The sequence below is a fragment of the Aquarana catesbeiana genome, linkage group LG02 (assembly GCF_042186555.1).
Source record: "Aquarana catesbeiana isolate 2022-GZ linkage group LG02, ASM4218655v1, whole genome shotgun sequence".
NCBI classification, from domain to species: domain Eukaryota; kingdom Metazoa; phylum Chordata; class Amphibia; order Anura; family Ranidae; genus Aquarana; species Aquarana catesbeiana.
The window spans coordinates 29,249,658-29,267,985 of NC_133325.1; the positions used below are offsets into that span (position 1 = coordinate 29,249,658).

Sequence of the window (18,328 nt, forward strand, 5' to 3'; positions counted from 1 at the left end):
GTGTCATTTACCTATCAGGTAGCTTATGGCTTTATCTTTGTACATTGATCTGCTATTGATGATTGAAATAGATACAAATAGACAAAGATTTGACTGGGCTGATAGAGTAGATACAATGTTTCGTTTTCTTGCTTCTTTCCTCCATTGTGTTGTGGTTTAAGAACACCACGATTTTTTTAACTTGTCTTTTCAGATAAAGTAACAATGTAAGGCGGGAGATTGCGGGAGATCTTTGATTGTAACAATGTGTGAGTGCGGCATAAGTGTTTATTCAGCTCTGCCACCTTGTGGTGATTTCTGGTAGAACACTGGGGGGTGTGTGTGCAGTACAAGGCGATGAATAGAGGAATGTATACAGCCAGAAATTGGAGATGATCTCCGCAATCCATAGAGAATCAGGATGGGAATAGAAGGAAGGTTTATTCATCCCCCTCCCAATCTGACCGACCTACTCCTCATCTAAAGATCCTTCTTATTAGGATTATTAAACTCCCACTGCTCTGATTGGCTCAGATTTCAAATTCCTGGTTTCAAATTTTCCCGCTTGAATAGTGAAGAACGTTACAGACAAATAATCAGCCCCTATTATACCGCCAAATCCGACACTGAGATCATCAGATGAGACATGTATCCGAGAAATATGATCAATGCTTTACGTCTGAAATGAATAAGAATGGATTCTGAAGATCACTGAATAATGTAAAACATTTCCATATGTTCTCTTTTATTTCAAGTCCTCCGAATGCAGAACATGATAGTGAGATGACTTCTCTCATAGATCTCTACCTTTCTATATGATGATGGGAAATCAAGTATTCCACGTTTCATCATTAGATCTGTATAGGATCATGGAACTGACCTCTATCAGATATGTACCAGTTACAGATCCCCCCCCCCCCCCCCCCCATATAGTAAAACTAGAATAATAAATAAAAAGGTGAAAGGACTGGCAGAAATCATGACATTGACATTTGTATAATGAATGAATAAAACAAATATTTCATGTCTGAAGAATCAGATCTGTCCCCTTTTAGAAACATTGATAACATTTTGCTGGTTTCTAGTTACAAAGTAAATGAAATTCTCTGCAGAGAGTATTGGATGGCCGAGGCTCCTTTCTATCAGTTTTCCTTACTACCTGATAAAATATTCACCAGAAATAGATTATGAAATGAAAAGATCGGAAGTGTAGGTCAAAAATGATGTATACAAGACATTATATATGTGTAATCCTTGTATACAGAAAAGTCCACTTTCAGATTACGGTATAAAGCTCCCATGTATTGTCTGAGGAGCAACACTGACACCTAGTGGTTCTAAAAATACATGTCTTCTGTACGGGGATCTGGGAAGACATACAATGTGATTGGATGGTTTGTTCCCACTAGCCGACTAGAATGGATGGGTCTAAACGGAAATAAGTGAAGAATTCACAAATAAAGGGAATGTAATAAACTAGCTGATATTCGGATGGATTTATTCTCACTATAATACATACTCAAATGAAGAACTTGCCATCAGATTGTACAAACCTCATTGTATAGATAATCTGTTAATTCTTCATTGATAACGGGTTAAGAATTGTGATAAAATGTGATGACAGCTCATTGATGGAAATGGTGGGTGGCTCTTAGAAGAGCCTTTGTGTCTTGTGTTGGGGTAATGATGATGATGATGGGGGGATTACTTGGCGCTGGTGTACTTGGTGACGGCCTTGGTGCCCTCGGAGACGGCGTGCTTGGCCAGCTCTCCGGGCAGGAGGAGGCGGACGGCGGTCTGGATCTCCCGGGAGGTGATGGTGCGGCGCTTGTTGTAATGAGCCAGGCGGGAAGCTTCGCCGGCGATGCGCTCGAAGATGTCATTGACGAAGGAGTTCATGATGCCCATGGCCTTGGACGAGATGCCGGTGTCGGGGTGCACCTGCTTGAGCACCTTGTACACGTAGATGGCATAACTCTCCTTCCTGCTCTTCCTCCGCTTCTTGCCGTCCTTCTTCTGGCTCTTGGTCACGGCTTTCTTGGAGCCCTTCTTGGGCGCCGGCGCTGACTTGGCTGGTTCAGGCATGATAAGGGTTAACGATATCTTCTCCGCTCTGTGAAGGGAAAATATGCTGGAGCCGCCCTCATGTGCTGCTTATATAGGCGTCCTATGCAAATGAGCCTCATCCCTAATCACTCTTCTATTGGAGGATTCAATCATGTGATGGGGAGTGACGTCATGCTTTCTTTTCTCCTTTACAGATTGGTTTAGAGACAAGTCAGGACACTATTGGCTGGATTGAAACAGGACCAATCACAGCGTGTGACGTCAGAGCACTGAGTGTATAAATGAAGGGGAGTGGCTGTGGGGTGACATTCTCTAGTCTCGATCATTCGGTGATAATGTCAGGACGCGGCAAACAAGGAGGCAAGGTTCGGGCAAAGGCCAAGACCCGATCATCCCGGGCTGGTCTGCAGTTCCCAGTCGGTCGTGTTCACCGCCTGCTCAGGAAGGGCAACTATGCCGAGCGGGTCGGGGCCGGAGCTCCCGTCTATCTGGCCGCCGTGCTCGAGTATCTGACGGCTGAGATCCTGGAGCTGGCCGGCAACGCCGCCCGCGACAACAAGAAGACCCGCATCATCCCCCGACACCTCCAGCTGGCTGTCCGCAACGACGAGGAGCTCAACAAGCTGCTGGGCGGAGTCACCATCGCCCAGGGAGGAGTCCTGCCCAACATCCAGGCCGTGCTGCTGCCCAAGAAGACCGAGAGCCACAAGGCCGCCAAATCCAAGTAATCATCCCGACAATTCCTCCACCTCTATTACCCAACACAACGGCTCTTTTCAGAGCCACCCACCTCTCCATACAAAGAGCCCGACATACATTGTTTTGTTTCCTAGTCTCCGATGCTTTTAATGTGATTCATAATTCACTCTAAAAGCAAACACTTTGTATTCTTCTTCACACTTCTTACAGGTCAGTAGTAAAGTAGGAAGATTCGGCCCCATTATACCTCTCCATACAAAGACACACATACATTGTTATCGGGGGAACTGATTATAAAAAATAGACAGGATTTTCTTTTATATGTTGATCATAAAATGGTTCCTCTGAAACTATAAGATGTGATCCCGACGGGAGAACAATGTGTCCGTAATAAGAAATGGTGAAATATTTTATATAGTAATGTGATCTCATTACAGGGACTTCATTCTCCTCCATCCTTTCTAGTAGTTCTGATGATCGCAAATCATTCCCCCCAACTGGAAAGGAGCCCACAGATCTCATCCCCTTCTTCACACCCCCACAAGGAAATATACGTTTTACCATCCAAAGGAATCTCCCGCCGAAATTCTATGGATTGTTCCCATCATCTCACAATCACAGTATTAGACCCCCTTCTTTTCACACAATTTAATTCCCCAACAGTAATACATACGCTGGAAAAGTCCGGGATTTTTTTGTTCTGCAGAGTAGACAGCGCAGACTCTCTACCAAAAAAAACACTGCTGGTTGTGGGGCAAAGAGCTCAATTTTTGCCCGCCAGAATTGTGAAGATCACAGACAAAAATTCACCCCTTTTCTACCGCCAGAGGTTAGACGGGAATGACTAAATACAAAAACATTTCTATATGTTCTATTTTATTCCAAGTGCTCGGAATCCACTACTACACACACAACGTTTATCTTCCTTTATGACGGAAAAGAAAGCATTCATAATGACATATGTCACTGACCGATTTTCATTTCACAAAACACATTTTTCAGGTCTGATAAATCAGGTCGGTTTCCTGTTTAGATTCTAATAAGTGACATTTTCTGCAGAATACATTGTCGCGGCCCCGCCCCTTTGCAACCCACCCCCACCCTTTCATACAGACATGGGGGGGGGTCCCAATAATAACTCCGGGTGACAGAAATGTGGAAAAGATGAGAACCACAGGCAACAGCAATTCGTTTTTAGTGACTAAGGAACGTGGTGTTCATTGGTGAACAACGTACCTGAAAAAATAATAAAAGTGAGATAACGATATTGTAAGACAGATCTGTTGTGTTGCATCTAAAAGGAAATCATACAATCGGATTGCATAGTGTATGTTTAGCTAAAAGGAACTTCCTTTCACACACAGCAAAAATGTATCATTACAGAAGAAATCTATAGACAGCCCTTTGGATGAGAAGGTGGGTGGCCCTGAGAAGGGCCTTTGTGTAGATGAAGTGGGTAGTAGGGGGTCTATGAGGGTTTAGCCTCCGAATCCGTAGAGAGTGCGGCCCTGGCGTTTGAGAGCATAGACGACATCCATGGCGGTGACGGTCTTCCTCTTGGCGTGCTCGGTGTAGGTGACGGCATCGCGGATGACATTCTCCAGGAAGACTTTGAGCACTCCGCGGGTCTCCTCATAGATGAGTCCGGAGATGCGCTTGACACCCCCTCTGCGGGCCAAACGTCGGATGGCGGGTTTGGTGATGCCCTGGATGTTGTCCCGGAGCACCTTCCTGTGCCGCTTAGCGCCTCCTTTCCCCAGACCCTTCCCTCCTTTACCGCGACCAGACATGGCGACTCTTCTCTGTTACTCAGAAGAACTGAAATTGACTGATTCGCCCGCCCGCCCTCCTTTTATAGAGACTGTGCGGACCTGATGGAAAACATCCTGAGAAAAGGCGGAGTCACACCCATTCATTACACAGAATAGATTTGTTTTTCCATTTGTAAGGCTCCTAAACATTCTGCTGTTTTGAAAATGATGGCAAGAGAAATCCATCTAGAGATGTGAAATCTATTCTTGCTTCTTAATGATTTTCTAGGTATTCTTCAGAGATTATACTGAAAATATACATTTTTGGACTCCTGATAACAGAAACCCCAATCACCAGATACTATTGTCAATAATAATGTCATATTTATAAAATAGTACTCTGAAAAGGAAAACGATATACAGATAACCCCTTGTTTTTTCCCCCCTGTTTTAAGCCCTAGCGCACCTGATAGGAGACTAATGGAAAAGGGGCGGGGCCAAAGCACGTTGGTTTTCTGCAGAGAATTTCACATTCTTAGAACCTTGTAAATATGTGGCAGATTGCATGTTACCGAGGGGGAAACCGATCTGGTTCTTCAGACATGAAATCTTTACTTTATTCATTCATTGTGCATTTTTATCTGTGTCATGGTTACTAACATGAATTGCACATTTCTTTTTAGACATATCCAGGTTGTGATATGAGGACGATCTTAACTGATAAATGTCCAGAAAGAAATACAAAACAATATCAGTCAGTGACATGAACATCATATTCTGTGTGTAGCAGTGGTGAGATCCTGGATTCTGAGAACATATAGAAGTGTTTTCTCATGGTTCAGTAACAAACAGAATCTTTTCCTAATCATTCTGGACTAATGACATGACAGTGTTAATCATATTTCTCCGATAAATGTCTCATCCGATCATCTCCTCGGTGTCGGATTTGGCGGTATAAGAGAGATGAATATATAGCTGTAACGATCTACATAATTCCGGCGGGCACATTTTGAAAACAGCAATTTTAAATCTGAACCAATCACAGCTGTGGGCGTTTCCTTCATCATCCAGTAATACTGCCTTCTTTTGAGGACACCAAAGAAATGTATTCCGAGATCTCTCTATGTTTTCAGCCCAGAAAATACTTGCTCAGTAGACTTCCTATTGATCTCTATAGCAGGGCGGAGTCTGTATTCTGAAGTCCAATCAAAGAACAAAACAATCTGAAATTAATATTTCCAACGTATTTCTTGGTTAATTATTATTATTATTATTATTATTATTATTATTATTATACAGGATTTATATAGCGCCGACAGTTTACGCAGCGCTTTACAACATTAGGGCAGACAGTACAATTACAATACAATTCAATACAGGAGAAATCAGAGAGCCCTGCTCGTTAGAGCTTACAATCTAGGAGGGAGGGTCAACTTATACAAAAGGGTAATAGCTGTGGGGGATGAGCTAATGGAGAAAATAGTGCAGTTGTTAGATGGAGGCAGGATAGGTTTCTCTGAAGAGGAAAGTTTTTAGGGATTGCCTAAAAGTGGATACATTTGGAGACAGTCTGACAGATTGGGGTAGGGAATTCCAGAGGATAGGCGAGGCTCATGAATCCATGAATTAATCCATGGATTGAATAAAGAAATGATGACAAAATTGCAGTATTTAATGTTCCCCTTTCAGTCATTCCTCCTGGTTATACATTATAATAGGGGTGCCGCCACTGCACTTTTCTATTCCAGTTACTATATAACCCTTTCATGACTAAGCCTATTTTTGAAATTTGGTGTTTACAAGTTAAAATCCATATTTTTTGTTAGAAAATTACTTAGAACCCCCAAATATTATATATATATATATATATATATTTTTTTTTAGCAGAGAATCTAGAGAATAAAATGGAGATTGTTGCAATATTTTATATCACACGGTATTTGTGCAGCGGTGTTTTAAACGCAAATTTTTGGAAAAGGGACACTTCCATGAATTTTAAAAAAATCCAAACATTAAAGTTACCCCAATTTTTTTGTATAATGTGAAAGACTATGTTACGCCGAGTAAATAGATACCAAACATGTCATGCTTTATAATTGCGCGCACTCGTGGAATGGCGACAAACTATGGTAGCTATGAATTTCCATAGGCGACGCTTTAATTTTTTTTTTTTTTTTACGGTTACCAGGTTAGAGCTACAGAGGAGGTCTAGGACTAGAATTATTGCTCTCGCTCTGACGATCGTGGGGATACCTCACATGTGTGATTTGAACACTGTTTACATATGCGTGCGCAACTTTCGTATGCGTTTTCTTCGCTGCGCGAGCTCGCGGGGACGGGGGCGCTTTAATTTCTTTTTTAATGTATTTTATTTATTTTTATTTTATTTTTATTTTTATAGGTTGTGACAGGTACTCTTTATGGAGGGATGGGGGGTCTAAAAGACCCCCCATCCCTCTTTTACACTTCAAAGTATTCAGATCGCCGAAAATGGCGATTCTGAATACTGTATATTTTTTTTTAAATTTGGCACCATTGGCAGCCGAGTAAACGGGAAGTGACGTCAAGACGTTACTTCCGCGTTTACATTGAGAGGGCTGGAACGAAGCCGCCGACAGCTTCGTTCCAGCCCGCCCACAGCCGCCGGAGGCACCCGATTGGACACCGGGCCTCCCGATCGCACGAGAGGCCCGGTAAGAGCGGCGGGAGGCAGCGGGAGGGGGGATGTCCCCTCCCGCTCCACCGGTATAACAGCCGAGCGGCTTTTAGCCGCATCGTTGTTATATACGGATAGCCGATCGCCCGCTCGAAACAACGGTACCGGGATGATGCCTGCAGTTGCAGGCATCATCCCGGTATAACCCCAGAAAGCCGAGTACGCATATCTGCGTACGGTCGGCGGGAAGGGGATAAAGTCCCCACAATGATGCTCCGGTGTGTGTTCCTTTAGGCCATACACTACACCGATGTATTGCAACATCTCTAATCTCCAATTATCTCTCAGCAGTAAAGTATCTCCGAGAGTCCCGGAACAGATTCCTTGTAATACGTTTTTGTATCATTTCTCCACAATCCTCCCAGTGCAGAATGACGGCTCTCTGATCACCTTGTATCCCTTCTACACTGATCATGAGATAGTAGCAGGCACAGCTGCTGCATGTTATCATAGGGGCACAAAGCCATCCCGTCCTTCAGTGTACATCCATCCACACAAGGATTTCATGTCATCACTTGAACTGTATCCATTTTCAAACGCAATTTCTTGGGGGGAAAAAGAAAAAAAAAATACTTTGATTAATTAAAAAATGATAACATATACCCATTTTCTTGTTTTAAATATTTTTGATAAATGATGTTACGCCCAGTAAATTAGGAAGTGGAATCAGGAGGGAAAACATTACGATCTTCCCAGATCTCCGTACAGAAGCAATGTGTCAGTGTTACACCTTCATCTGGACTAGTCTGATCACTTGGGGATAGTTTTTATTCCTTTGTATTGAAGATTGTCAACGATAACTGTAAATCTCCAGAGGGTCACTTCCAGGCAGTGAGGTCCCTGGTATAAAACAACTTATTACAGGGTTTACAAAACAAATCTAAATGGTTCATGTATAGTGTTTGAATACAGTAAGTATGGAAAATTGAGCAACCACTCCAGTCCTCGAAAGGGCCCAGTTGGATGGGAAGTTCACAGCAACATGAACAGATAAGGAGGAATGGGCCTTGACTTTAGAGGATAGAGTATAGGAATCAACATGGTCGCAAATCAGTTGTATTGTATCCAGATATTTAGTTTGGATACACATGGACCCTCTAGATCAGCGGTTCTCAACCTGGGGGTCAGGACCCCCTTAGGGGTCGAATGATAATTTGCCAGGGGTCACCGAATCCTGGGCTGTTCCTGAAGCCCACACTGCTCTCCCAGCCTTTTTGCGGCTACCCAGCTGGGCTGTCCCTGGAGCCCGTGGCCGCCCACTTAGCCTATTCGCAGCCGCCCATTCAGTTCACGGCATGGCTGGGGGACAGAGACTAGAGGCTAGAGGTCAGCTGACTGGTGAGGAATGTGAAGTAGGAGGGGCTGGAGGAGACCCTATCTCCTGATTTCGACATAGGTGCCACTGTTACGAGACACCACAAAGTCAGAGACACAGTGAGTAACCTGTGATTATGGTTGCCATTAAAAGTGCCCACTAAAGTTCTCAGATCAGCAGATGACCTTGATCAAGAGCACCTAAGTTGGCTGATCAGAACTCCCCACCAGCACTGCCACTCATCCCAACTACCCACCAGCACTGCCACTCATCCCATTCCCCCCACTCCTCACCAAGGAGTAAGAGAAGGAATAAAAATAGAGAATACATGGAAGGGAGAGGAAAAGAGGGGGAGGAACAAAGAAAAAGGGAGAGAAAGACAAAGAGAAAAGACGGCTAGAGAGAGGAATGGGGAAAAAAAATAAGAAATTAGGATGGAGAAAGAAAGGGAAACAAAGAGAAAGAGTGGCACGTCCTAAAATGTACCATAAGGGGTTTCAATACTGTACGAGTGGAAGGAACTCAGGGAGCGCTGAATGTCCATTAGGGGCGCAAATTACTTGTCTTGCCTTGGGTGCTGACCACCCACGCTACAAAAATAATTTTACTGTTGGGGTCCCCACAACTTGGGAAATTTTATCAAGGGCTCACAGCACTAGCAAGGTTGAGAACCACTGCTCTAGATCGACCTAGGTGTCTTCTAAGCAGTACCTATAGATATTTTAGCTGCCCAAAAACATAACATTTAGGATTCTGTGTATGTTTAGGGTTGCTGTCAACCGGTTTGTAAATTAGGAGACCTATTTGAGTTTTTTTTTTAGGGAATGTTAACCATTGTTACCGAGTACATTAACCACTTGCCGACCGGGCCATAGTCGAAAGACGGCTGCAGCGCGGTCGGCTAGTTCTGGGTGGACGTCCCTGGGACGTCCTCCCAGAATACTGCTCTCGCGCGCCCCCTGGGGCGCGCACCCGAGAACTTCCGTGACCGCCGGGTCCAGAGGACCCGGCGCATCACGGATCACGGTAAACAGCCGCTAATCGCGGCCGTTTACCATGTGATCGCTCCGTCAAATGACGGAGCGATCACATGTCAACAGACCGGCGTCATGTCATGACGCCGGTTCCTCCCTCCCCTCTCTGTACCGATCTGTACAGTGCGAGGGGAGAGGGGGAGGGATCGGATGGCAGCACCGCTGTGGGCTGTATGTGTAGTGCTCACAGCGGTGCTCAGTGACAATTGCAGTCACATCCATCCATCCCGCCATGCTCAGCCATCCCTGCAATACTCTGCGTAATACCCCGCAATACTCTGCGTAATACCCCGCAATACTCTGCATAATACCCCGCAATACTCTGCATAATACCCCGCAATACTCTGCGTAATACCCCGCAATACTCTGCGTAATACCCCGCAATATTCTGCGTAATACCCGCAATACTCTGCATAATACCCCGCAATACTCTGCGTAATACCCCGCAATACTCTGCGTAATACCCCGCAATACTCTGCATAATACCCCGCAATACTCTGCATAAATACCCCGCAATACTCTGCATAAATACCCCGCAATACTCTGCATAAATACCCCGCAATACTCTGCATAAATACCCCGCAATACTCTGCATTATACCCCGCAATACTCTGCATTATACCCCGCAATACTCTGCATTATACCCCGCAATACTCTGCATTATACCCCGCAATACTCTGCATAATACCCCGCAATACTCTGCAATATACCCCACAATACTCTGCAATATGCCCAGCAATACTCTGCAATATACCCAGCAATATACCCTGCACTACTCCACAATACTCTGCAATACCCCGCAATTTTTAACCAGTTCCCGCCCACAGTCATATGACGTCCTTGACTTTGTGCGGGGATATCTGAATGATGGGTGCAGCTACAGGCATCATTCAGATATCAGCTTTTTCAGCCGGCGATTCCCTACACCATAAGAATGATCATAGTGGCTGTTACACTGCTTGATCGTTCTTACGGGAGGCGAGAGGGGACGCCCCCCCCTTCCCGCCACCCTCCGGTGCTTCTACCGACTCACCGCTACGATAGAAGCCAAGATCGTTTTTTTTTTTTTTTTAATTTCAGGCTTCCCAGCCTAGAGGTGAGATGTGGGGTCTTATTGACCCCATATGTCACTGTAAAGAGGACCTGTCATGCCATATTCCTATTACAAGGATGTTTACATTCCTTGTAATAGAAATAAAAGTGATCAAAAATTTTTTTGGGGGGGAAAAAGTGTCAAACTAAAATAAATAAAGTAAAATAAACAATAAAAAAAAAAAAAAAAATGTTTAAAGCGCCCACATTTGTGTGCTCGCATGCAGAAGCGAACACATACGTAAGTCCCGCCCACATATGAAAACGGTGATCAAACCACACATGTGAGGTATCACTGCGAACGTTAGAGCGAGAGCAATAATTTTGGCCCTAGACCTCCTCTGTAACTCAAAACATGTAACCAGTAAAAAATTTTAAAGCGTCACCTATGGAGATTTTTAAGTAGCGACGTTTGGCACCATTCCACAAGAGTGTGCAATTTTGAAGGGTGACATGTTAGGTATCTATTTACTCGGCGTAACTTCATCTTTCACATTATGCAAAAACATTGGGCTAACTTTACTGTTTTATTTTTTTTTAAAGCACAAAACTGTTTTTTTTCCAAAAAAAAGCGTTCGAAAAATTGCTGCGCAAATACCGTGCGAGATAAAAAGTTGCAACAACCGCCATTGTATTCTCTAGGGTCTTTGCTAAAAAAAAATATATATAATGTTTTGGGGTTCTATGTAATTTTCTAGCAAATAAATTATGATTTTTACATGTAGGAGAGAAATATAAGAATTGGCCTGGGTGCTCCAGAACGCCTGGAGGTGCTCCGTGCATGTTGGGCCTCTGTATGTGACCACGCTGTGTAAAAGTCTCACACATGTGGTATCGCCATACTCGGGAGTAATAGCAGAATGTGTTTTGGGGTGTAATTTGTGGTATGCATATGCGGTGTGTGAGAAATAACCTGCTAATATGACAATTTTGTGAAAAAAAAAAAAAGAAAAAAAAAAATCTTGATTTTGCAAAGAATTGTGGGAAAAGATGACAATTTCAAAAAAACTCACCATGCATCTTTCTAAATACCTTGGAATGTCTTCTTTCCAAATAGGGGTCATTTGGGGGGTATTTGTACTTTTCTGGCATGTTAGGGTCTCAAGAAATTAGATAGGCCATCAGCACTTCAGGTGTGATCAATTTTCAGATATTGGCACCATAGCATTTGGACTCTCTAACATTCACAAAGACCAAATAATATACACCAAGTTGTACTTATTTTTACCAAAGATATGTAGCAGTATAAATTTTGGCCAAAATTTACAAAGAAAAATTACTAATTTGCTAAATTTTATAACAGAAACAAAGAAAAATTCATTTTTTTACCAAATTTTCAGTCTTTTTTCTTTTATAGCGCAAAAAATAAAAAACCCAACGGTGATTAAATACCACCAAAAGAAAGCTCTATTTGTGTGAAAAAAAGGACAAAAATTTCATATGGGTACAGTATTGTATGACTGAGTAATTGTCATTCAAAGTGTGAGAGCACCGAAAGCTGAAAATTGGTCTGGTTAGGAAGGGGGTTTAAGTGCCCAGTGGTCAAGTGGTTAAGGTGTGCACTCTCACCCAAAAGTCTTCCAGGTGAGAAACAACGTTCCCTCCCGGCCACAGCCTCGAAAGCTCACGAGGGACACCTCAGGGTACTCCTCCATCCACCTTTATTGTGTCATTTAGTCATCATAACATAGAGAGGATTTCAGTGACAGACATCCTATGGGCTCTATAGTGGAGATGTCCACAGAAGACAGTGAAGGCGGAGATGTTCCCGGAATGACCTCTAGGTGGCAGAGTGGAACGATAGATGTGATGGAGTCCGGAGAGCAGAGAGCCTCAGCCCCCCACAACCCCCCCCTGATCCCCATTACAGGGGACATGAAAAGTGTTCTTTATAAGTCAGATGTATACCGTGATCGGTGACCTATAAGAAGTGAGCATGGACGGATCCCCCTGATCCCTGTGCTGTGTATTTGGCGGAACAGACAACAGCTGCTCAGTGTGGAATCCCCGCTCACACTTTCTATTCTAATTAATAATCCACATTGAAGGAGTTCAGAGATCTCCGAGTATTGTCTGATGTGCGGAGATTTTACTTTGGATTTGGGAAAACAAAATAGCGATTTATTGCAAAAATAGAACGTGCAGATCTAGGCGGGCAATTTGAAAAAAGAAAAAAAAAAGGCGCTTTTCAATGAGGAGGAGGAGTGTGCTCTCATTGTCCAATCAGAGGGCTGGAGATGTGTATAAATAGCGCTGCAGAGCGGCATAAGCTCACGTTCCTTGTATCAGCGAAGCACTGAACAGTCATGGCGAGAACCAAGCAGACAGCCCGTAAGTCCACCGGAGGCAAAGCTCCCCGCAAGCAGCTGGCCACCAAAGCCGCCCGCAAGAGCGCCCCGGCCACCGGCGGAGTCAAGAAGCCTCACCGCTACAGGCCCGGCACCGTGGCTCTCCGAGAGATCCGCCGCTACCAGAAATCCACCGAGCTGCTCATCCGCAAGCTGCCCTTCCAGCGCCTCGTCCGAGAGATCGCCCAGGACTTCAAGACCGACCTGCGCTTCCAGAGCTCCGCCGTCATGGCTCTGCAGGAGGCCTCTGAGGCTTACCTCGTCGGACTCTTCGAGGACACCAACCTCTGCGCCATCCACGCCAAGAGGGTCACCATCATGCCCAAAGACATCCAGCTGGCACGCCGCATCCGCGGGGAGAGGGCATAGAGAGACACACACTCCGAACTACTACTAATCCCAACACAAAGGCTCTTTTCAGAGCCACCACATCCTCCTATACAAAGAGATCTATATACTCCATCATCACATCGACTACATGACAGGGAAATCCCTACAAGACATCCACACATCTCCCCACCTCCTTCCTCAATAGACATCTACACCCACTACATACCGATTATGTTTTACACTACTCATTTTTTTTCTCTAATCTTTTCCTCTGGACTGCTCCATGCTGTGATAGAACTTAAGTCACTTGTACAATAATCCTGTCAGTCCAGCCAAGGCCCCCCCGGGACACTCCGCCCCCCTCTTTCCCTATCCATCACTTCTCATCTCTCCAGAGACCCGTCTGGAAATATGAAGGCTGACTAGGAAAAAAAACTGCCAAGTCCCTTTTCTCATTTTATTTCAACACTACCGCCTTATATCGGTGAACATTTCTTCTACTTTATGGTTTATCTGAAGGGATTATGAATGTTTGGCCGGGGGGACCATATTTGTACAATGGGGGCTCATGAGAATAAGAGAATTATCTTTGAGTGCGGTGTTAGATTGTCATTTATTGATACAATTATTTCCAACATCAATCCATCACAAATAGAGAGACTAGAAGGAACAATTCATCCAGTATTGTGAAAAAATCCGGGGAACTCCCTTTTTTGTTCCATTATTCTCTACCGCCCATGGATGGGGGGGGGGGCAAATTGTTGCATAATGGAAAACTGAAATTATGGCGGGCAGTTTGAAAATTTCCAACTCCGCCAATCATAACAGCCTGTGCTTCATCTGTCAACCAATGAGAGCGTTTATAATGAAATTTCTGACATGGAACCTGAAATGTATCCGTTTCCCTCCGAATGTGATATCGGGGCCGCTAGACCTGGGGATGGTAAATCTGTAACTGGATATTTATTTAGTAAAGAGTACATTGCCCACATAACACAATGATCTTGTCGCTGATCATTCTTACTCCACCTCCCTGGGGAGATCTCCCAGTGCGAAAATTGTCTCCAATCCGCACCACAGAAGTGTATATGTATATATATATATATATTGGGGGGGGGGGGGGAATACCTGAAGCTATCCTTTGTATCAATGACGGATGTCATGTGAAGAGTCCTGTGATCGGATCTCCCGCTGTATTCTATATTATTCTATAGAGGGGATTGGGTAAGGTGGTCACATTGCTCTGTATGGAGGACTTCTAATGCGGCCCCCCCTGGTCGCTGTGTGTATGTAGAGCTCTGTCAGGAGGAGGTGGGTGGCTCTGAGAAGAGCCTTTGGGGGGTGTAGATGAAAGGAGGTCTCTCCGGTGGGGATTATTTCTTCTTTGGAGCGGCCTTCTTGGGCTTGGCTGCTGTCTTGGGTTTAGCCGCCTTCTTAGCCGGACTCTTGGCGACTTTTTTCGGCTTGGCTGCAGCTTTGGGCTTCTTGGGGCTCTTTGTCACCTTCTTGGCAGCTGCAGGCTTTTTTGCGGGTTTCTTGGCGGCCTTCTTGGGGCTCTTGGCTGCGGTGGGGGCTTTGGTGGTGGTCTTCTTCTTGGGGGACTTGGCTGGCTTCTTGGCGGCCGGCTTCTTGGCTGCAGCCGATGGCTTCTTGGTGCTTTTCTTGGCGCCTGCCGCCTTGTCCTCCTGCTTCTTGTTGATCTTGAAGGATCCGGAGGCTCCATGTCCTTTGACCTGGACGAGGGTCCCCTTAGTCACCAGCCCCCTGATGGCGATCTTGAGGCGGCTGTTGTTCTTGTCCACATCGTATCCTCCGGCGGCCAGGACCTTCTTGAGGGCGGACAGGGAGACCCCGCTGCGCTCTTTGGAAGCGGCCACGGCTTTGACGAGGAGCTCGGACACGCTGGGACCGGACGGCTTCTTGCTGCCTTTCTTGGCTCCTCCGGTTGCCGCCTTCTTGGCCGGCTTCTTCTTGGCGGCGGGCTCCGCTGGAGGAGCGGCGGCTGGGGCGCTTTCAGTCTCCGTCATGATTCCTCTTCAAGAAGGTTTACAAAACGTTCATAATACGATGATCCGAGCGCTCTGCCTTTATACAGTACGATCGTCATTTCTATTGGTTAGTACACAACACGCTGTCTGCACTCCTATTGGTTACACATTAGACACGCCCACCCACTCTTACTTCAGTAATGGGGAATCTTCTCTCTCTTGTTGTGTTTTCCGGGCAGAGAGAAAAATGATTTTATTCTGGAATAGAACGATGTCCGATCTTCATCGGGGACCCGATCTGCTCACTGGACTGTCACTTATCGGGGGGTCACTTACAGCTGTCAGGAGCTGCTGAGGAGGCTGAACACAGGGGCTGCAAACACAGCCATCCTCCTGAGTGTGTGTCCCATTCTTCCTTCTATCTTGTTTTCTACACAAATTCTACCCAGAAAACAATCTTCTCACATCTCCCACTAGAATGATCTTCACATTAGATGAGTGAAGAGTGACCATCGGGAAACATTTCCCCCTAATACAGAACTCTGCTCATCTATAGCTGAGTAGAAGGAGCCTGGAACAAAAACATCAGCCGGTGACATGAGATCCTTGTGTGATGTGATGGCAGATATTGTTATATATACAAATGTCTCAGCTGATTACACAATGTCATGTTTGATGTGCTATGTATCATTATCTGGTCATCATGATACATATATTGTTATCCAGATACTTTGAGTATGTTTATCGATCTCGTTTACTACACAGCTATATATCCTACGCGGGTGCAATGCTTGCTTTGAATCCTTCTATCTAGAATATAAGTTTATTGTTTTGGTGATCAAAGAGTCAATCCATCAGCATTGGATCCCCCAAGAGATCATTTCAGTAACAAGAATTTTGCTGAAAATCCTAATATAGTGTAGCTTTAGGTGAATCGTGATAGTAAATATTGGCTATTTGTAGGTTAGTGAGGGGTGGATTTATTTCTAGGCTACTAAAATAAAAACATGCATACTGACCACAAAACGTATTTTATTCTGTTAACATTCTCCAGGACAAGATTTCAGGGTGTTCCCTTCCTCTCAGATCCAAAGAAAACTAAAAGTAAAGGGAATTCACCAAAAGAATTGAACTTAGGGATTTAAATATTAGACCCCCTTTACCCCATTATCATCTCCCCTCTGTATCCCAGTTAGGTCCGCTCCTCCTTTCCCCAGATAGCATCTCTTCTCTGTATCCTCAATATCTCCTCTCCTCTGTATCCCCCAGAGCCCCGATCTACTAGTGTGGATGAATTCCGGCTAATCCTGAAAATATACAGCGCTAAAAACTTTCACTGATCCAATGATCCCAATCACATGGAAAGTACATGTATCTCATAATACAATAAATCTCCAGAGACCAAGATATTAATTCTAAATAACTACTAGATTATTGTAAAGAAAGGAAAAAGATAGAACGATAGATAGATAGATAGATAGATAGAATCCAATAAACTTGACACATGATGTCCGCCTCCTCCCCCAACTTTATTCTAATTGATACTCAATATATAGCACACCTCTCCTTCCTATCATTAATAGCACCGGACCACCGTATGTATAAAAGCATCGCTCCTCTATATCCTGAATAGCACTTCTCCACTGTATCCTAATTAGCACGACTCCACCAATATCTCCATAAAGAGGACCTGTCACCTGACCAATACTCCCACATAGGGGGGATGGGAGACACTGGGACTGAAAAGACCACCAATATATCCATAAAGAGGACCTGTCCATCCAACTGGGGCACCCCTTAGTTCGTGGACTGGAGGAGTTGCTCTATTTTCCATACTTGCGGTACACAAATACCACACATGAACCATGTTGCTGTTATGTAAATCCTGTAAGTTGTTTTATACCAGGGAGGGACCTGGAAGTGACCCTCTGGAGATTTACTCTGATCACTGACAATATTCAATAAAAAGGAATAAAAAAATGGATCCCACTCTATTCCAAATGAAGGTGCAACACTGACACCTGGCGGTCACAAGATACATGGCATCTGTACTGAGATCTGGGAAGAGATACAATGTGATTCGTTGTAATATATTAATTGGGAAAAAAAGGGTAGAGGGAATTAGTGGGACTTTATATGAGGTATAGGGGTGCCGTTCAGGTCCCCCCCTCCATCCCGGTTAAATGACGTCACACATCCCGGCCGGACACGCTGGCGCCTTATAGCGCGGCGTGCCGTCCGAGTGATCATTATCTCTTGGCCCATTGGGGGGTGGTTTGGCTGCCGCCGCCGCCGGTGGAGCCATCACTGGCTTGGTTCCTGGGCTGTCGGCGTCCTCCCCTTCTCTCCCCATCTGTGGGCCAGCGTCTGACGTTGGGGGCATGACTGCGGGGGCTTGACGGCTATGGACCCCATTCCCGCTTGGATTCCGCACCTCGTTTGGTACACACTTGTTTCCACCTTCCTATCTATCACCTATGCATCAATGCAATTTTGTCTGGACACTTTGTTTATCAGGTACACATTTTCTCCTTCATTATTCTTGACTTTCAAACCGAGTTCCACTTTCCCTTCATCACCTTCATATCCTTGCAATTTTCCCTTTCCTCCTTTTCACTCCTGCCCTTTCTTTTTCTCTTGCCTTTCCTTCTCTATTCTGTTCCTTATCTTGCCCCTCTTGTATCACCCCGCCTATCCTACCCTCTCTTTTTTTCCCCTTTTCATCTTCATTTTCCTATTCCTATTCCATCTACCTCACTCATGTTCTCAACCTTTTTTCTAATCACACTAACCCTTTTTTAACCCCCTTCATTCCTCCCCTTGTTCCACATCTCCTCCCTCTCCACCCATTTCCTTCACCTTGCCCCACATCCACTTCACAGCCACTTCATTTTCTTTCCCCTACAGATTTGGTCCCTTTGTTTCACCATCATCTACAATGACACTCCTGCGGGACGTCGTCCATTCCTGTGTCTTGCCCGTTGCTACATGTCCCCTCAGCTCCCGTGC

General features: G+C 44.8%; 2 protein-coding genes across 2 annotated transcripts; one reads left to right on the forward strand and one right to left on the reverse strand.

Moving 5' to 3' along the window:
- The first annotated feature begins 12,959 nt into the window (after positions 1–12,959).
- Positions 12,960–13,370, forward strand: LOC141126455 (histone H3). The gene has a single exon (XM_073612396.1). The coding sequence runs from the start codon at positions 12,960–12,962 to the stop codon at positions 13,368–13,370; it is 411 nt and encodes a 136-aa protein (XP_073468497.1).
- Positions 13,371–14,554: 1,184 nt separating this feature from the next.
- On the reverse strand, positions 14,555–15,386 carry LOC141126746 (uncharacterized). Its single transcript, XM_073612711.1, has one exon. It carries the CDS (start codon positions 15,356–15,358, stop codon positions 14,705–14,707), a length of 654 nt encoding a protein of 217 aa, XP_073468812.1. The 5' UTR covers positions 15,359–15,386; the 3' UTR covers positions 14,555–14,704.
- Positions 15,387–18,328: the final 2,942 nt, after the last annotated feature.